The sequence below is a fragment of the Aotus nancymaae genome, unplaced genomic scaffold (genome assembly GCF_030222135.1).
Source record: "Aotus nancymaae isolate 86718 unplaced genomic scaffold, 86718_ANA_hifiasm-v0.15.2.pri h1tg000029l, whole genome shotgun sequence".
Lineage (NCBI taxonomy): Eukaryota > Metazoa > Chordata > Mammalia > Primates > Aotidae > Aotus > Aotus nancymaae.
The window spans coordinates 89626158-89648093 of record NW_026988442.1 but is presented as its reverse complement, the minus strand read 5'-3'; the positions used below and the strand labels follow the sequence as shown (position 1 = coordinate 89648093).

The 21936-nt window shown below is 38.4% G+C and overlaps 1 protein-coding gene across 1 annotated transcript in view; it reads right to left on the bottom strand.

Moving 5' to 3' along the window:
- Positions 1-21936, bottom strand: part of CNTNAP5 (contactin associated protein family member 5) — an 882261-nt gene that overhangs the window by 484417 nt on the left and 375908 nt on the right. Inside the window, exon 5 of the mRNA XM_021667927.2 lies at positions 7617-7820. Coding sequence (XP_021523602.2) covers positions 7617-7820 — 204 coding nt within the window. The remainder of the gene's footprint in view (positions 1-7616; positions 7821-21936) is intronic.

The following is a 21936-nucleotide window of genomic DNA, read 5'->3' as shown; positions in this document are numbered from 1 at the left end:
TAACAGTACTTCTTCTTAAATAGTGACTACCTTTTACTTACTGCATCTAATGAAACCATAAACTTAATTAACACACATCATTTTACTCAAAATCGCTCATGAAAATTTTATGAGTGCTTAAAGCAATTTGTTGACTTTTTCTCAAAAATGGATTCACTTAGTGTGTGTGTATATATATATATACACACATCTATACGTGTATATATGTATATATACACGTATATATGTATGCCCAAAGATAATGCAAAATTGAGTCCCACAAATTTTATGGAGAAACATGTCAGTAAGTATCAAGGGACTTAAATTAATATTCACAACTTTTTACCTAGTAATCCAGTTTCTGTAAGTCTATTCTAAATGAGCAAAGTAAAATGCTGTAGACAAATTTTTAAGTGATAAGTGATTCAAAAATTTGATATAATGTCCAATAATTTCAAACAGAAAACATATCTGACTACATTTAGGTAGACAAACCAGATGAAGTATTATATTAAATAGCCATCAAAATGATATTTATAAAACACTTATATCATTTCAAAAGTATATTCAGTAGTGACTGCCCTTTTGGATAAAATTAAAAGTGACATTTAATAAATAGGATACTCAATAATTAGACTATACTGATTTAAAACATGAATGAGCAGAAGACAAAAGTATAAAATACAGACTAAATACAACTCTGGGAAAGGCACAAATAAGCACTATCTGTGGATAAAACTGAAAAATGCATTTATCAAGACTTTTTTTTTCTGTATTTTAGAGTGAACATAACTATTTTAGATAGCAAGAAAAATAAACTTCATTAAAAACACAACCCTCACCTTGAATAGTATGTTTGTTGAAGACTATATATCAGTGATGTGTAATTATTGAACCTTTTTGGAATTACAATACTTTTTAATTAATCAAAAAGGAGCACACATGGGTGAATTTCATCACTCCCTCTCCATTACTTATTCTATACCAAAACTCAGATATCTTATATCAAAACAAGTTTAGTGAAACTTGGTATGATTAAACAATTGGGAAAACGAAATTTCTGCTATTCATCAAAAAGGATGTTTAGAATTGTATTTATGAGAAAAGGAGGATGGTAGTCCTCATAAACATTTCATTTCATTTTTTTCTAGAAATTTCCATTATTAGAAATCATAAAACACTTAATTGTCAAGAACCTCTCAAACTCTTGATCTCAGAATATCTATTTTAAGTTTATCTCAATGACATTTGAGGTTTAATTACCAGTTCTAGCTGGTTTCTAATTTCTTGAGACAAAGATAAAAATTTTCATGGACAATTGTGAAGGACAAAAACAATAAAACCAGACAGAAACTAAATTTTGGGTCAGGTACATATAAGGGAAATAATTATTTCTAATTAGGTAAAAACTTGTTTTCATGTGGTTGAAAATATAGTTAAAATGAAATCATATAGATGACACCCAAGGCCCTAAGGAATGTAATAATTTTTATAGGAAGGTTGAAATGTTTGCAAAACATATTCAACGTTACCTTTTTATGCTGCACCCCTCCACCCCGACATGCTGTGAATAAGCCTTCCAATTCTTTCACCCTTACTTAGAACTCACGTTTTCTGGTAAAAGGCATGCATATTGCAGTGTTTTCACTCAAATGCCTTATTTGGTTAAATCTTCTTGCTAGGTCTTAGCTAAACTGTTCAAACATGGATGCCACTTTAATTTTCATAACCTGTGAATTTCAGATAGCCTGAGAAAAGGGGGATGGGAACTCTCATGATTAAGACTGTATTTAAGGAAAAAAAAAAAAAGTCATTCTTGAAAAGGGCTTGATTTACTCTTGCTAAAACAGGTGGCCACTCAGTAAATTCCCTCATGACTGACTCCATCTGATCATCAGAATCAACTTTCCCACCCATCTCTAATTTTTCAGATTATCAACACTGATATTCACTTGTATTTAATAAGCTTCTCACACAAGTTAAACACTTCACATATGCTGTTCTAATTATTCCTGACCGTAATAACCATGCAGAAAGGTTAGTCTCCAAGAAGTCACAAGATTTACCTAAGGACTCAAAGAATTATGGTCACAACCCAACTCTGTTTGCCTCCAAAGCTAAAACTCTCTCCATGACTCTTAGTGGAAAAATGGATACTCTCATTCTCCCTCATTTCTTATGCTCTTACTATCTGTATCTCCCATATACGCATGTAAGTTATGTAGCTTAGTAAGAATGGAGGGCATTTTTTTGCAAAGTAATTTAATGGATTGGAAAACAGAAAGCTGTAGACAAGTAAAATGGAGCAACACTAAGAAGGGATGACATGACACAGAATAAGAAGACAAATTTCACCTCCCTGTCCCAGCCAGTATCACAAATGTACCCCCTGTTAGCTTTGTTTGGCAAAATGCAAAGCTAGTGAATGGCCTTCTAAGTATCCAAGTGAGAGCTCTGAAGAAAATAAGAAATGGACAGGATGCAATGTGATTTCAGTGGACTTGACCCTCAATCCAGAGCAAGTCTCTATGTTTCTCTGTCCTTAATTGTTAATAAAATTTCTAAATCATATTGACTAAAAACACTCTCCAAATTTAGGAGTCGTTGCTCTTCTCTGATTTTTAATTTGAGCCCATCTTCTGTGACTTCTCTATCTCCAAAAACATTATTGTAATACATTTGTTATACGGTTATGATGAGGCATAGTTATTTTGTTTCCAATTAATATAACCAAGCTAAAAAGTAAATAGAAATAACTATTTTACTAGGCTGAGAGCCTCTTAAAAATAGAGAGTGATAAATCCAACTTTTAATCCCCAGTGCAAAATTCAGTGCCTGATTTACTGTACTTGTTCAATCTATTCTTATTGCATAATGATAGAATTTATGAAAAATGTGGAACATTCTATGCCATTGATTCTTTGTCTGAAATACCTGCTTTCCTCCCCTCTCCATAATAAAATCTCCTGATTACTCAGGGTTGATCCTGTGCCCCTCTGTTCCTTCCTGATCTCTCCATTCTCACAACTTAACACATACATATTGTCTGCCTGATGTTTAACATTTCTTATTAATTGTTTTATATTTTTATTGTTTATTTTATAAAAGTTTATAACATTTTAGTGACTAATGTCAGGGCACTGGGGTAGGATTGGATAAAGCTCTAATCCCATATCTACAGCTATGCAGCTATGTGACCTTGAGCCACCGACCGGGAATCACTGACCAGCAGTTCTTCATCTGTAAATGGGTTTGGATATAGCTTGTAGGATTGCCATGTGGTTTAAATAGAATATATATTTTAAATGCTTAATGCAGTGCCTAAATGTAGGCTCTCAAAAAGTGGTAACGTAAAAAGAAAAACTTTTATAGTATTTAGTACAATTCCAGAAACATGATAAACATTCCATAAATATGTGTGAGTTGGCTTACTAAAATGCCTGAGTTTCAAGAGAGCTAAATTAAATGTTCACTTGACTTTTTGGAGAATGGGAAGAACTTTCTCTGGCATCTCAATGGTTGATAATACAATCATATGCTTTGGCGCCTGAACCCTGTACTCCGCCCCCGGGTGCTCTGTAGACATTTGTTCTATTCTCGGAGTCTCTCTTTACTACAGCTGTATGTATTGGGGATTGCATAAACATCCGGCCTTAGTTAAAAGCACTGGGCTCTTGTAAGGATGAGTGACCTTCATGTACTATTGATATCTTCTTTAGTTCTTACAACAGTTTTCTTGTCGCATAATATCTCCACTCTGATTCTCTACCTGCCTGAATGGGTTCAGACTATTGTAATTCTACAGATGGAAGATTGTCATGGGCCATTTGAATGAGATGTGTAAAAAGTGAGAAAGGAAACGTATCTAACCCCCTTATGGATTAAAAGAAGAAATCTCTCCCATTTAGTAGTTCTTGGAAAATATCAATGTTCTACTCTAAGAAAGTAGGCAAAGAGGAATCACACAGTTCAATTTCTCCATAGAACTGTCTCCACCCAAGCTAGACACAGTAAGGGTCAGGGTAACTACGTAATGTAAATAGGAAATTCATATAAGAGTGTAACTGAACAACAGCACACTATGTCTCCAATGACACCCTCGGCAGCTGGCCGTGGTGCTGAACTTCTTCACTCTCAGCCTGAATTTCTGAATTGCAAAGTAACTGATCAGAAAATGAATACACATTGCAGATGAAGAATTGTCATTAAAGGAGACACTGCTAGAATGTTCATATAAACTGGGGAGGGAAAAGCCAAAATTCTCTCTTTTATTGGACCAGTACTATTCTTTAACCCATTAACTTGAATCCTGCCTCTCCTTCTCTCTGTCTCTCTCTCTCTCCTCTCCTGTCTTTCTCTTACTTTTCTGATATATTTATTTAAAGAATAAACCTTATCATGGATTTTGTAAACCCTTTCCCCTTTTAGGCTATGTGACAACAGGAAAATAACATTACTTTAAAATAATATTTAAAGATTTCATATAAATAACTAAGATAAGCATTTAACAGATACTAAAGTATTAATAAAAGAAATAATCAGGTTGTTGGATTGGATTTTTTCCGTTTCTTTTTTACATTATTTTCAAGTTTTCTAAAACTGATATGTATTTTATAATCTCAAATAATAGTAAAACATCTGGTTAGATATAAGTAGATATTAATAGTAGCTACACTAATCACTATCTGTGTAAATGGGACGAGCAATTTATTCTCTTCGAGCCTAGTATTTCATATCTGTAAACTGAAACTAACATATGCTTATGTCATAGGCCTTCCTTGATAATTGGACTGGACACTATCACATTGTGGGTATTCTGTAAATATACCCCATTGTCGGAGGAAGTGGTGGATCATGGAAGAGTCAGGAATGCAGGGTTGCAGGTGAACAAGCCCAACAGGAATAATGAAATATGAGATGAAAATCCCTTTTCTAAAGTACTCAATTTGCTTCAAGCACCTACCTTAGGAAGGGGCTTTCCTAGAGGCTAGAGATACAGAAATGAAGAAGGTGTTATCCTGGTGCTTATGAAACCTACATTACAGATTTTCCATTATGGTCAAACCAAAACTATTATCATTTCCCTTTGCTTAGTGCTTCCAGAGATCTTCAAGCTGTTATGAGGTAGGTGGGGCTGAAGTACTAATCTGTGGCAGTGTTTCTCTAGAAGAGGAAGCTAGAAACTTAACGCTGGTTAAGAAGCATCCTAGGTGACTGCTTAAAACAGGAAAGTACAGAAAACACTCAACTGTGGTAAACTAATAGAAAAGGAAGAGGTGCAGAAACAGGTAAAAAAGATGAAGAAATCTAAAACTATGCAGAATATAGATAAAATATATTTTCACTGCTTAATCATTCACCAGCTAAGGTTTTACTTAATCACCACCAACCATGGTTAGAAATATAGAGAAGATGGAAACAGGGAAGAAAAACTTATCCTGCCATCTATGTATCATAGCAAGGAATAGGAGCTGTTTATCTTAATGTATCATTTATTTTCAGAAAAGTCAGCACAGTTCAGGGTGAAGCATTCAGATATTGTTTGAATAAATGAGCAATATTGGGCTTCTATTTTCGGCATTTGATTCTGTTTACTTATTGCTATAGAAAATGTATTTATAATGTTCTTGGTTTTCATGTCCATACTCTGCAAGTAAAGTCATTAGCCCCAGATTAGAAATAAGAAAACTGAGTCACAGAAGACAGTCACCATCATAAATCACATAATAAATAAACAAATCATAACATAATTTGATCACACACCTGTAGCCGAAACAAAAAGTGTTACATGACCACACCTATGCTGTTTCTACCATTCATACCAGGAGTGGATCCAGTTTACAACATAAGATTTTGTATGTGGGAGCAGAGTTGTGGATCAGAACCGCCATATCTGAATTGGGAATCTAAATGGTGGCAACTGAAAGATTTCACAATGTTACCAGTAGAAGACACCTGCTTAACTATTGATAAATAATAGTAACTTCACCCACAACTCACAATGCTGTGTGAGCCACTTGTAACTGGGAGGTTCAAATTCATTCATCTGATCTCCTTTCCTGAAAACTGAAAGCCAGTTAATGAACTGATGCATGTTTGTGTAGTATTTGGATACCCAACATTCAGAAAGTTCTGATGCATTGCTTCTTTAGGTATGGTAATTACAACCAATGAGGTTACCAGCAATTTTTGTTTTTACCACTCTCTTCTAGGTGAAATTCTACTTTTAAAGGTATTTTGATGTGTACTTAATCTAATACATTAGGTGTCAATTTTGACTTAAACTTTGAAATCTGTAGTCACCATGGGGCCCCAAGAAGATCCTCAGAAATGCCTCAAAATAAAGACCCTATATTGTTTGGTTTTGGGACACTAATATTCATTCTTATGGCTCTCCAGCTAATTGCTAAAATTTACTTAACTGTGGCCTTTTTGTCATTCTTCCATGCAACTTGGGGTTACAAATTACATTTTGCAATTTCTTTTCTTCTTTACTATTTTATAGTAAAGACCAATATCACTTAGATTGAGCTCCAGTTCTCTTACCTGTATGATGGGGCTTATAGAAACCTATCTTCAAAGTCATTGTAAAAATTGCACAAGCTCAATCTGAAAATACAAAGGCATTCAATAACATTTTATCCCTATATTTTCTTATTTACAGAAAGAAATCATTTTTACTGTTTTATAGTAAAGACTAAAATATAGCTATTTTCCTCTCCATTTAATATTAGTAAATATCAGATGGGAGTCAGGGAGTCATTCTTATGAAAAATAGCCACTTACTTTTTTTTCAGCTTGTCTCTTTTTTTTTTTTTTTTAATTTCTCTTTCTTTTTTCTAGAGAAGGGAGTTTTTTTTGTTTGTATCCTTGGGAACTGTGCTCCTGCCTTCTGCACTGGGTTTACCCTTCCTTCAGAAGTGCCTTTGATCATGTACAGGAGGCTGGGCCTCTCTCTTGTTTCCCTGGGATAGGAAGTTGGTCACAATGAATGCAGACCTGCCTTTAGTGCAACAGACCCTGATGGATGCCAGTCCACAGTGGGAGGCCGTGTGCTAACTGTGTGGAGCCAGGAGGGCATTCTGTACTAAGTTTAATGGAATCTCGTGAGTCTGAGTCTTACCCTGGCACAGTGAGGGCACCTAAAGAAAGGAGTTTCCCTTAAAAAGACATGAGAATGCCTAGAAACTTAGATTTTTCACCTCACTATATGACCTCCTCTCCCTCCACAAAATAACCCAGGGCAACCAAAATGTTTCTGCTTCATTTTCCCTCTGAAACTTAACTTTCTTAAATGTACCTAACAGAATAGATTATGAGCAAGCTTCCTATAATATGTGTGTATACTTAAACTTGTGAAAGCTTTTTTAGAGTTTGAGTTACTAAGAGAATTAAATGGTTAAATACATAGTTAGATCAATAAATATGAGTTTGCAATTCTCCCTACATATCAATATTATATTGTGTCAAAGAATGCTATACATGCCTTAAACATTTCTATCCCCACCAATGTCACTTAGATGGTTCTCTAGTGACTTCCACCAGATACACTGCAAGTGTCAGACACTGTGACCTGTGGAGTAAAGGAGCTCTCCATCCCTTGGCATTGGAAGGGAAAGTGGGAAGTCCAAACCTACCCAAGCTGAGGTGCAGGGCGAGCCTCCCCTTCTGGAGTTCCAAGGTGATGTGGTCTCCACGCTGACCTTCTCCATGGAACAGAACCCCATCTCCTTGCATGCTCTTGAACTTCAGGGAGATCACATCTTTAAGAGTACTCATCAGCTTCTGATTGAACCTGTACAGAAGTGAGCTTCGGCCATCAAAGTCAGCAACGTCTGATTCTGGGAACAAAGGAGGAGCGGGAGAGAAAAATCAGTGCATATCCTCATGACTGCTGTTCTTGTTTCCCATCTTAGTTCCTGTCCAGTTCACAGAAATGTTCTTGAGATCTGCCAGGTCTGGTCTCAACAGGAAACATGTAGACTAGAACCAAGCTAATTAGACTCAAGGGAATTATTCATTTACAAGCAATCACACACTGAGTCAAAGTGAACCGATCATCAATTTAGAAGTAAAAACTCTCATTAGTGATATGTCAGCTTGTGCTGGAGGGGACAGGGTGAGAATACTGCAAGTACCTATGACTGACTGACTGTGTCAGATGGCTTAGAATAATCTCTCATGATTTGTCTTCCTGACAGTCAGAACCATTTGGTCACATCATCTCAGATACAACGTTAGAGATGAAAAATAGATATATTATTATGCCAACCCCACACAGTACTCTCTCCCTAGAAGTCTGTGTTGAGAAGGATTCTGAGGCTTCTACTGGGTTCAGTGGAAAAAAATAACAGTGAAAGAAGACCTGTTATTTGAACAAAGAGGACAAGTGTATTGCATTCTTTCCATAACTACCTTATCTGTGCTGGTGATATTTATCATTGTAGTGTTTTTATACAAAACATACAATTCATTATTGTCAAGCAAAATAAATAAAGGTCAAATAACCATGATTTAGATAAACTTATATAACAAGTGTGTACAAATATATCTGACAAATTTGTGCTTAAAAGCTAATAGAGATTCTATTTGGAGTAAGTTGTTCTAGGTTATTTTCATGTTTTCTCTATTTTTTCATTACAAAAACTTTTATAATGAGCTTTTATTATACACAAAAAAGTAAGACTATTTAATTATAAATTGAAATTGATTCATTATATATCATGTCTTATGTGGGTGGGATTGTGGTGATTATGTGGAGGAGGTGGGATTTTTCTATTTAAAATTGAGTACCCAAGAAAACTCAATTTTTAAATTATTTACCATGTAATTAAAATCCTCAGCGTGAGCATACACAATGGTAAATTATTTTTTAACCAAAGATCTACAAACAGTCTTTGTAAATCTGAAGTTCTGAATAAAAAGAAAATGAAATAATACTTTTTTATAGTTAGTTTGAAAACCCAATTTCATCATTTATTTATATGTAATCAAGTGGTCCTAACCAAAAGTTTGCTGATGGAAACCTAGACTGTAAAAAGAAACTGTCCATATACAAAGAGACTTTCACAAATGTCCACCTTTCTCAGCACCTTCCCTCCCCACCTCATCAATGCACCTATGCCTGTTACCTCAACTGGGATTCCACCCAGACCAAAGTGGGGCCACAGGCCACCAGCTGCCACCAACTGCCACCAATCATGGAATAGTGAAGACTGTGGTGTATGGTATAGATAAGATGACGGATTCTAAACTATGATGGCCATAGCTTGTTATCTGTGTCACCTTGGTCTAAGGTGATTTTATTATTTATGAGATGAAGATAATTATATCCATTAGAAAAAACTGCTTTGAGAAGTAAAGGTACTAGGACTCACAAAGCGATGACACATCAGTGTGATCTCACTGTGCATGATGCATTATTTGTGTTAACTCAATAATGGATAGGAGTGGTATTAGTAGTAATTGAAGTAACAGAGGTCCTTTAGTTCCTGTCTAGGCAACTCTATTGGCTGGGGCACCCTACCTTCTTACCCCAAATGATGCTTTTTCAATTTTGATTCAGAGGTGTCCAGAGATGCTGAAGTAGCCTCAAATTTATTGTCCTGTCATGTTTCAGCTTCTCACACTTTAGGTGAAATTAATGTATGCAGGGTGTGTACATTATGTATTAATATTCTCTTCTAATTGATTCCACTTTGCCACCTCACCAGATTGTGGAGTAGAGTTTGGGTCCTAGGTAACCCCTTTAGTGTCCAGCAGTGAGCAGAAGCACTACATAGTGTCCCTCAGAGATTCTAAAAGCAAATGCAGAGAGTAATGCTCACAGTAATGCTTACTGAACTGACTCAGTTCAAAGGGGGCAGATTCAGACAGGGTTTCTTAGAGGAAGTGAGTGGTATACTGTCCTTTAACAATAGGTAGGCATTACCTAAGGGACAGGAGGGACCCAGTGTCTCCAGGAGAGTAACAGAGGCATGAGAAAGTTTGGTGCATCTCAATACTGCAGGAGGCCAGCATAGTGAAGCAGGGGCAGAAAGATCTCTAATTCCTAGTGTGGCATTTCTTGCAGGCTGAGACACACAGCACGTGGTGTGTCTTTGAAGCAGTAATTCAATTCCGTTGTTATTCATAAATGCATTTGTCCCACCCCCATAGACAGATATCACATCTGAACTTTGGGTTTCCCTAGCACTGGGCACACAGTCTGTTTTTGCTATCACACGCCATATGAGAGTCACAGCCCACAAATTGTATGCATCACGTCCACTCACTCACACCACAACTATACTTTTCCTCTCCCAGGCAGCACCAGCACTAAGCACAGAGTCTGAACATGGCAGGTGGGGCCCCATGTGTGGTGAACCCTGTATAGAGTAGCTCTACTACTCACCAAATGTCTGACTGGGGATAAGTTTATGTCAAAACTATGGGCCTCACTTTGCATCCTCGTAAAATGCTGCATAATAATGTATTCATTTACACTTAAAACTGATTGTAAGAATGCAATGAGAGAACTTGGATTAACATTTCTATTAATAAATATATATTTTATGCAATATATATTAAATAATATATTATATATTACATAATATGTATATAATATATAATAAATGTACATTTATTTACATAAACAATATAATTTTGTATTTATACAATAATATTATTGATATATAACTATTTATTATATAAATATATATATTTATACCTTTGACACTTTTTTTGTCCAAGCAACGGTTATAGAGAAATTTATGTGAATATAAATATTCATTATGTTACTGCTATTTTTCCCATAACCCTTCATTTTATGATTTCATACTTCAGCGTTCTTGGCCGCCAGGACCCCTCATGCAGGCCTGAGTTCTTGGGTCAAGTACTGAATTCCAAATCTTTCCTTTCTCCAGTCCACTCATTCACTCGCCTCCCTCCCCATTCATCACCGTTACTACGATCTGCATTTCATTCCCTCCAATCTCTGACTGGTGACTTAACTGAAGATACAAATGTTGATGGAAAAGGGACACAGGTTATCTCTACGAAAACACATCTCCATGTTGTCATGAGACCTTGAGAAAACCAAGCCAATCAGTAGAACCAGTCGAACAGAGCTGGGTTTCAATTCTGGTTTTGCTCCTTACTAACTGGGGCATGGGTGAGGGTGCATTGAGGCAACCTTCTTGATTTCTCTGAGCTCCAGTTCTCCTATCGTATGATGGGGCTTATAAGTCATTGTGAAAATTGCACAAGCTCAGACCTGAAAATACAAAGGTATTCAATAGCATTTTATCCCCAGATTTCTTTATTTATAGAAAGAAATTACTCAGTAGTGAAGATAGCAAGCATGGCATAAAGATGCTATCAAGAACTTGGTGTGAAAAGTCTGCTTGGGTTTGGGATTCGGAAGCCTCTACGTCACACTGGGCAGGTGTGCATTCACGCCCTCATCATCATCACCTGCTCTCTGTTTTATTTTAATAGCTACAGAACTGCCTCCTGGATTCCACTTTTGCCACCTTCACCTGACACATTTTCTCATCTTTAAAAGCTCAAGGAACATCACACTTCACCATTGCTAAACTACTTCAATGAATCTCCTTTGCCCTGAGAATTAATTTCAGTCTCTAGGACCCCACGTGATCCTGCTCTGTTCACCTCTCCCAGCTCATCCTCATTTCTTTCTTCTGTCCTCACACTGCTCCAGGCATGCTGTGGTGTTAGTGTGTGTGCGTATGCATGTATGTGTGGCACTAGGGTAATGTGTGTGGAGCCCACATCAGAAGCCCGGTCATTCTGTTTTTTTTGTGCATGAACTCATTTAATCACATCAATTAACCTTTGAGGAAAATACTATTATTATTCCCACTTTACAAATAAGAAAAACATGGCACACAGAGATGAAGAGGTGTATGTAGTGAGCAAGTGCCAGGGCCACGATTCAAACATACCCTGTAAAACACCCATGCTGAGTGCACTGAGCTCTTTCCCAAGTGCTGATCACTTGGACAATGATGCTCAGTTCATCAGTCAGTTCCCATCTGGCCCTTTTTCTAAGAGGTCCTCCATCCCTGTTAGTCTCCCTCTAAGCACCTTGCAATTTCCTTCATAATGCGCCTCACAATTGGATTTGATGTTCATCTGTTTTCTCAGTTTATAATTCAGTTCTTCAACACATCAGTGCATCCCACGAGGACAAGGGCCAGATGTACACTGGTTTCCACATTAATTCAGAGCCTTGCACCAGACCTGGAAGGGTATGCCATTCAGAACTACTTGTGAAATCAGCTGTGATACATCGAGGTGCCTATGCCTGGTGTTATGCTGCCTGACTGTCCCCTTAGTTCCTGCCACATCATCTATCCATCCACACTGGGAGAGTTAGTTTCTTCTGCAGGCCACGCTCAGCCACTGGGTCTGCGATCCCTGTGTGACTCACACATGCTCATTGGTACAGAGAGGATGTCCGGCCTTCAGTGAGCACAAAACTAGCCTAGTGAGGGGGCGGAAGCTTTCCTCCGACCACCACCAGTACCTAGTAAGAGCCATACTTTGCTGTTCTCAGATATTTCAGCCAAATATTCTGGACCGCTGCAATATTAATTGCACTGCACACAACAGGCTCCAGCCATTTCTCAGATAGACTAACAGGTTTTTAAAAATTCCAAAGAAGGATTAAAGTTTTTCCCAACAGAATACTTAATACTCCTTCCCAAACACTAGAAATACTCAGCACTCCCAACTTCACTTAGGAAAAGCAGATTTAAAATGATAATAATAAAGACCCACATGGGTGTAAGGTTGGTGTTAACAAAATATAAATTATTATAGCTGCTTTTTTCTCATGACATAGTATAACCACTTTTTCTGGATATTTCTTTTTGCTGTACGGGATCTGGTTATGGAAATCAAAATCTTTATTCTTGTTGTACAAGCATTTTGGAAGATTCTCTTTTAAGAGAAAAAAGGGAAGAAAGAAAAAGTGTAGAAGGGAGTTAAAAGGGTAGACATGGGCTCTTGCTGGCAGATAGGAAATATGTGATTACCTCCAATGTAGTTTTAAAGGCACACACACAAAAAAACGGAATGTATCTCCCATGTTTTCTATCACAACTTCTCTAACACGCTTGTAGAGATTTCTTTCTCTGAATTAAATAATCCATTCCTCAGGGAAAAAGGAACTAATTAGCAGACATTACCTAATTTAATGTTCTTAGTAGCCTTGAAAGGTCCATATGTTCCCCCATCTGTAAAGTGGAAAAACCAAAGCTCAGAAACATGTGCCTCACCCATCGGCACATACAAGGAAACGAGTCTTTTGACACTGAAGAAAAAAAGAAAAAAAGCTGATTTAAAGAAAGGATGATGTTAAATAAAAAGTTATCTTTTCCTTAAACGTTGCTCTGAATTTCCATGGGGTTCCTGATCTTCCGTACTTGCTCCTTCACTTGCTCCTTTCCTGGGAGGGCAGGGAAACCACGTGCACATCTGGGAGGCTTCGTTATGGTAGAGCACAAATGCCCTCTCCATCCCCACTATCTTCCCGAAGTTAAACCCTCTATCCTTTTTTTATTTTTGTTGTACTCCTTCCCTCATGCATTCTTGCATTCAAGCTCTACAGAGGTCCCTGCGCTCAAGGACTAAGCTGGTATGAGCAGGCACATAATTCTATATCCATCGAAAGGAAATGAGCACTGTATGCTGACGGAGTGCTGAACTCTCTTCCCTCTAGGAAGGGGCAGAGGGTCAGGAGGGTGTCCAGGTAGGGTCAATGCTTCTCCAGAGTCCTGAGACATAAGGGGCAGTCAGGCTGGTGATGTAGGGTGGGGTGGGAATAGGAGAATAGAAGGTGGAAGTGGGAGTAGGAAGGGCAGTCCCACCAGAGGGAAGGAGTTGCAAGTTCAAGGCAAGAGGGAGAGGGAGAAAGTGCAGGGTCCCATCTAGGATCTATCAGGAGTCAAACTTGCTGAAGGGAAGCATGCCCTGTGGACCAGCGGCATTGAGGTCACCAAGGAGCTTGTTGGAAGTACAGAATGTAGGACCTCACTGCAGACCTAAGGAATACAAATCTCTGGGTGTGGAACCCAGTAAGTGGTGTGTTAAGGAGCCCCCTCAGTGGCTGCTGTTCTTGATGAGGTTTGAGGATCCCTGTGCTCAAGCGTAGGATGCCAAGGGCAGTGGGGAGTCAACAGGTCAGAACTAGAGTCGGGAGTCTCATGATGGAAGGTCCCATTAAAAATCAAATAATATGGGTTTCAGTGTAACCATGATATCATTGGAGAAATAACTACTAAAGCATTTAAAGCACGGAAAACGCATGATTGGCTTGGGTTTTTAGAAAGAGCTCTTTGTGTTTTAGAAAACGGATCACATTACTCGCATTGGCCAGTCCGCATTCTAATCCTAGCTACCTACCCCCATTACCCAATTTTATTGTGCCTTGCCAAGGTAGTAAAACCCTAATGTGGTCCTTTGGGGATTTATTCCCCCACATTAATACCTGATATCCATCCCTCAGAGTTCTCTATTGTATCTACCATGCCAGTGACCCAGAGCACAGCTGTTAGATATTTACTTCCTGGAGTGGACAGTTTCTCTCTCTTTTTCTGAAAATTGATTTTAAAATCCCATTATTATAAACTCAATTCAATTCAATTTGTGGTTTGTTAAGATGATGATACATTGGCAGGTTTCTCTAGAATATGAAGGATAGCCAATCATGGTCGGGAGTCCCTAGAATGAAGGCCAGCCCTGCAGGACACAACCTCTCCTTTTGGGTCAAGATAGAGTCGGCATGCACTCCCCTATCCTGGAGTATTGAGAAGGCCAGCACTGGCCGACTTCCTACCAGGCTCGTAATTGCTGACCTGGCTGTCACAGCTTGTTTTCTGAGAAAGACAGAGTTCCGGAGGCATATGCTGGCAGATTTGATGGTCTTTGGTAGCTTGTCAACAAACCAGCTAAAAAAAGGGCTTCACTGAATAAAATATTCCAAGCGTGAATCCCCAAGTGGACCAGCTGGGCTCCTGTGTGGGCCAGGGACAAGCAGTCGGCTTCCTCGCGGGCCAGAAAGCCAAAGCTCAATATTGACAGGAGAAGCTATCCATTCACCCTGAAACAATCAGTCCCTCTTGGACTCCTCAGTTGTTCACAGTAAACATGACTTTCAATATAATTACATTTTGCAGCTTATGTCCTGATACATTATATAACAAAAATGATTATTATTCAGACCATACTCTTGTACAGAAGACTCAAGGGCTTTAGCTAGCAATCTAAAAACCACCAAAGTTTCCACAGTCAGCTCAGATTTGCACAGATTCCCCCACCAATTCTGTGACTTTGCCAGGCCTTATCAGTAATTCTGATTACCTTAGATGAGCTATGAAAATGATGCAAGTTTCCAAAGCTAACTATGACAACTCCTAAGACAGCTTTTCTTTCAAAATTTCTGACATTCCTATGCATGATAGCACATGAAAAAGGCAGGATGAGTTTCAAGAAAAAAAAAAAACATGAAAACAATCAGAGTACAAAAAAGAAAAAACCTCAAAACTGAATTCCAGTCCTAACCTCAGCAGAAAAAACATTTTAGCTCTGACAGTCAGACTTGCCTTCTTATAATGCCTAGTGTTTGTTTCTTTGTTTGTTGGTTTTGTGTTTTTTGTTTTTTTAAGGTGTTTCAGATGTGTAGACATCTTTCTGGGTGCACTTAAAATTTATAGCTCAACTGGATTGTTGAATAATGACAAACATTACACAAAAATGATGTATTTATTTTAGGGAACTCCCATAGTATATTTCATTTTATTCATTACTCATAAATTCATTGGCATGTATTAAGCATATTCTGTTCTCCTTCTGGTCACTGTACTGAACTCTGAGATGCAAAAATAACAAAGACATGAGCCATATCAGCCAGGGACTCAAACAACCTAACAGCGACATAGCAAATGCATCACTGCACCACTGGAAGATGGGGTACACAGAAGCATTATTGTGGTCCCTACAACTTATTCCCCCAATTCGGACTTGTGGGAGTGAAACAGGGAGCTATAAATAATGACATGGGGTGACAAGCATGGACTAGAACTCTAAGGAGCAATCTGGGACATGGTCATGGTCACCCAAGTAAGGGGTGCCTGGTAGGCAGTGAGAAGATAGTGATCACTCCATTAAGGTGTAGACAAGTTAGCAAAATCTTTCACTGCAGGGATGAGGTTTCAGAAATCTTAGTCACAAGCTCACAGAAGGAAGAATAATCAACCCATCCTGTGGAAGCAGCATCATGCAATGACAGGCTGCTTCCTGGCTTCCAGGATCATCAGTGGTCTTCAGTCACAGTATTGACACAATTGCCCCCTAAAAGGATGTTCATACAGCGAGAGGGTCACTTAAATAACAATGTCAAAATTAGAGATGATAGTTATTATTTTTCTCCCCTATAGTAGTTGGAATGTTTTTCTATAAAAAGGTTTAGTATGGTTTTATGTTCAAGGGAAGGTGAACAGTCTTTGTTAATGATTCTACCCGGACACAGACTAAGCCACTTAATAGTGGGAGGCAGAGGGGAGTCACAGTCAATCACTCCTGTGACCACTTCAACAGGGAGTAAATGCAAAACAGATTGTAGGAGGCAAGGCCGTGACATTTTTTTTCTGGAAACCTACTGCTGCGTAAAGTGGTTGATCTAACTACTAGGTCACTTTTCCCTTTTAAGTTTTCCTTTAAAATCACCACCATTAGCATATGGGTCATGGGAATCACAGCAATATCGTCAGTCAAATCACACACTGGGCAGGAGGGCATTAATTCATCAGGAAACAGTGATAGCTGTGTATTTTTTCTCTCCTTTGGAAGCCTTGCCAAAGACTTGGTTTCCTAAACCTCCATATTTATGAGCATTTGTTTATCTACCTTTTGTAGCTTCTAAAATCTGTGAGTTTCTAAAGGGCAAGGATTGTCTTATTTATTTTTGTACCTTTGAAATCTAGCAGAGGGAGCCTACTGGGTAATGTTTGTTGACTGTTGAAGGAGCCTTCAGATCCTCAACCAGTCAGAAAAGTTATAAAGAAGTCACTGATTTAAGATGGAAGATCACAGTGTCTTTTATTTAATGTGTTGTTATTCCATGTACGTGTGTACATTTGTCCCTTCATAGAATAAATGTTTCAGTCATTCCTATAGGAAATAAGAGAAAGAAGGTAGGAAATTACATTTATTCTCAAACTAATGAAGAAACTGCAATGAATCTGGCATCGTGGAGATTTTTCCAATTCTTAAAAATGCTACGATTTCCAAAGTGGGAATCAAAGTTCACATTGGACGCCAGTGCCCCAGGTCTGACTGCTGCCATCCTGTCCCTCCCCACTTCCAGGCTGACAGAGCTGTAAATTGGGCCATCTAAAGTTCCCTGTGATCGGGCTATACGGGCCTTAGTATGCCAGAGGTGAGATTTACAACTGTCGGTCTCTACTGTGTATGACAAATGACCCCAAATGATGAGAACAGCAACAAAGAGGGCAGCTGAGGCTGGAATGGCAAGCATATTTAGCTGGGGAAGGAGAATACAACTTCAGCTCTGAGGGTGATGAATTTTGGATGATACCAGTTGGCAGTAACTAACCAAACAGGAGCAAGGTTTTGAGTGGAACACAGGCAACCTGAAGTATAAAATGATGCTTGCAATTCCTAATGAGATTGGGAAGTTTGACAGATCATTATGCTTTATCAGAATTTGTAATGCTTTTTAAAGTTAATTGGCTTCCCATATTTACAGAAATTCAAATAAAAGCCCCCAGAAGAACTTCAGGTAGCCTATTCTCCAGGTGGCCTGATTAGGAGGCTGAAACCCTTTGGGACCTAGTATGTAAAAGCTGACCTTCCTTGGAGGTACAGATGAGATGTGGTCCTGAATAAGAACAAGAAAAAGAAATATAGGGAAGTTTGGCAAGAAACCTAAATATATGATGAAGGCAACAATGCTCATAACTAACACTTTTTGAGTGTTTACATTATGCAAAACACTATTTCATACAATTACATGCATGAAGCAACACTATTATTACCTTCCTTTTCATAGAAAAGGAAACTGGTATCCACAGAGGACTCAAGATTGCCCAAGATTATCCAACTTGTAGGTGGTGAAGTCAAGTTTTTATGTCTGGTGGTTTGAATTCAGAGCCCATATATTTAACATTATACTGTCTTCTCAAGTTTTCAGATTTCATTTAAAAGCCTTAGGATTAGCAATCACAGGCATGGAAATGACAGTGTAGACTAAGAATGATGTGATGTTTGAGATCATAGCTTTAAATTCTGGCTCCTCATCACACTTGCCTAGAACCAACAACAACAAAATGCTTACCCAAGTACTGGAGAACCTTCCCCGAGATTAAGATGTAATTGAAGTGCAGCCAGATTAGGTATGTTAAAAATATATTATGTCCCAAGGTGATTCTTATGCAGAACTAAGCCTGAGAACACAGGTAAGGGATAGAGGATTGGAAGCACGCTCCCAGATGCACACAGGTAAGGGATAGAGGATTGGAAGCACGCTCCCAGATGCTCTTGGCCCAGTCAACAGCTAAACTTTGTACCTGGAGCTGCATATGCTCAGGAATCGTAGGTTGCTAACTTTGATTTTGTGAATAAAAAAATTATCTGGGTATTAGAAGATTCATTAAGATGTATTCTGTCCAGTAGAATTTCAGGTTCCAATATTTGGCAATGCTGACAATCCAGGGTATCGTGGAAAGCTATCTTGTCAAGCCAGGGGAAGCAGATGTCAAACAATCACATAGTTAACTGATGACATGTAATCACAAGAAAAGTGCTTCAAAGTATAAATACGAGACTGATAAAGTTCAGAAAAAGGTCTTATTTTTTCTGAAGTTCCTAGGGCATTCCAAGATGCCTGGTATCTTAAGGGCTAAATAAATGGTATCTACTGAATGAATAAATTAGGGAATGAAGAAATATGCTAATTTTTCCAAAATGGTAAAGGGTTAAGTCTGAAGAAATTATAGAACTGTAATAATTCTACCCATCTCTAGCAACATACTCAACTAAAACTTTGATTATTAAGCCCATAGAAACAAAATTAGTTTCTTAGAAATGACAACAGGTTTATTAAAACCAAGTAATTCCTGATGAACCTGGTTGCCTAAGTTGAGAGAGGAAGGTTGGACTGATGTATCTATGTATCCTTTCAACAAATACTTATTGGCTGCCTTTTTGTGCCAATTAATTGCTGACTGTTAGCAGACAAAGTGCCTGATCTCATGGTACTTATATTCCCGTGCAGGTTCTAGAGTAGGCAAACAAGAAACGAGTAAGCAAAACCCAACCAATGAGATTCTGGTTCATGGCGGAGACCACAAAGTAAATGACAGCACATCATGTAACCATGGGCATATAATCATGGGCTAATGGTGGGTGCACAAGAAGGCAGGTGACTTTAGAGGAAGAGTCGGGGGGACTTCTCCGAGAAGATGGCATTATAATTAAGAATCACATTGTCAGAAAGAGTCATCCCTGTAAGTTCTGGGAACAATTGTTCAATAAAGACTTATTTTCCAGTAAGAAATCTCAATTTTATTTTACATGAGTCAGGTAGGGGAGTGCTATGCTTTTATTCTTCTTTATAAAGAATATTTTGGTGACTCTGTAAAAAATGGTTTTGGGGAGATTGTGATGTGGAAGCAGGAACTCCAGATAGGAGGCTACTTAACAACTCCAGGTGAGAACTCACAGAGGCTTCTACTCACAAAGGTGGGAGAAGTACATGGATTTAGGATAGATTTTAGGAGGATTAAGAGGAAGGGACAGAGTTACCATGAGCTGTGGGTAAGTTGCACAGGACTTGAAGTTATCGAGAGTGAAGAACCAAGGCTCTTTCCCAGAGTTTTGCATAGGTAAGTGAATTGAATGGCGACTGATGCCGGTTACTGAGATGGGGAGGAGTGGTACAGAAGAAAGTTGCTGAGGGCGCCACTAATCAGGAGTTCCATTTTGCTATATTCTGTTTGATAGATCTACTATACTTTAAGTGGAAATATCAAGTAGGCAACTGCATATATCATCTCAGAAGTCAGGCCATGAGATACAGATGTGAGGTGACCATTATGTAGATGTGTTTAAATGTACAAAACTCTATAAATTCAGCAAAGCGTGGAGTGTAGATGGAAAACTAGTAGAAGAATTGAGATAGCCAATTAGCAAGTGAGATAGGAGGAAAAGCCAGGTTTTAAAAATATGGCCATAGCTTTTTGAACTAAATTCTGCTGAGAACTTGAGTGAATTAAGAAACGTTAAGTGTCCACTGAATTGGACTTCTTGGGAGTTACTGGTGATCTTGAGTAAAGTAGTTTCTCTAGAGCACTCTGCATTAGTCAGTTTCCCTAGAGAAACAGAACCAGTAGGATGCTTATATATATTAAGAGATTAATTGAAAGGAATTGGCTTATACAATTGTGGGTGTGGTTAAATACACCTGAAGTACATAGGGTGGGCTGGAAACTCTCAGGCAGGATCTGAAGCTACAGTCCACAGGTGAAATTTCTTCTCTCTCAGGGAAATTTCAGTTCTGCTCTTGAAGCATTTCAACTGATTGAATTAGGTCCATTCAGATTTCCTAGGATAATCTCCTTTACCTAAAGTCAAATGCAGTTTTAGAGAGAAGCCATTCTGTGAAGAGGAGAGAGGAAGAAAAGGATACGTAGTTGCTAAATAGGACCATGGGTTTTTGTTGTTTTGTTCGGTAGTGCTTACAGCAAGATTTTATGTTTATAGAAACAATCCAGTCAAGATTGAGGGTGGTGATTCACGTCTGTAATTCCAGCACTTTGAGAGGCCAAGGTGGGTGGATCACAAAGTCAGGAGTTTGAGACCAGCCTGGCCAACATGGTGAAACCCCTTCTCTATTAAAAATACAAAAACTAGGTAGTGCACTTCTGTAATCTAAGCTACTTGGGAGGCAGAAGCAGGAGAATTGCTTGAACCCAGGAGACGGAGGTTGCAATGAGCTGAGATCACACCACTGCACTCCAACCTGGGCAACAGAGTGAGGCTCCAACTCAAAAAAAAAAAAACAAAGAAAAGAATCCAGTCAAATAAGAAATATGATAATACTGAAAAGGGAGAATTGGGTTCAGAAGGCATACTAACACATTGGTTTTAGATGGAAACAGAAAGATACATTCATTTTTTGAAATTTTGTTCACCCAAAGGAAAAAAAGTACCAAAGCATCAGCACTAGTGATTGAAGATTATAGGGTGCCTGCTTGAGGCACATCAGAGGGAAAGACATTCTGTGTCCAAAAACTACCCAAGGTTGTTAACTTTCCACCACTGGTGAGGTTTCCCTGAAGGCAGTTTATCCCACTGAAGGATGCACTAGACCTGGAGCCTACATAGAGAGAGGTAGACTCTGTTACCACAAAGTCAGGAGTTTTCCCTTGGCCTAGAACTGGGCTTTAGCAGACCTATGAACCTTCTCACACTGTAGAAAAGGTATATGTTATCATGATCATTTTTCTGAGTAAAGTATTCCTCATCAGATTCTCAAAGGGGTCCGTCACCAGAAGATGCTAACCGTGCTGCTGAAAGACATCTTTCAGCCCTTCAGCCTGTGATTTAACTCGATGCTGTGACTTTCTGTGCAAGGAGACAGTGTGAGTTAACAATGGACATGAAAAATAAGTACAACTGAACAGAATGAGAAAAAGCAAAAGGATATGTTAAAGAGTAATAAGATTCTTAGATCAAAATAGATGGCTGGTGTAATAATATTAACAAACTCTTAATTGTAGCATAAAAACTTCATACTGTATTTAAAAATAACCTCCTAGCCATGACAAATTGTTATCAGAGGAGGTAACAAGAGAATTTTAATGCCCCAGAGATCCCAGGATAAGACACATACACCCTTGTGGGTGTTCTGTGCTTTATCATACATAGTTT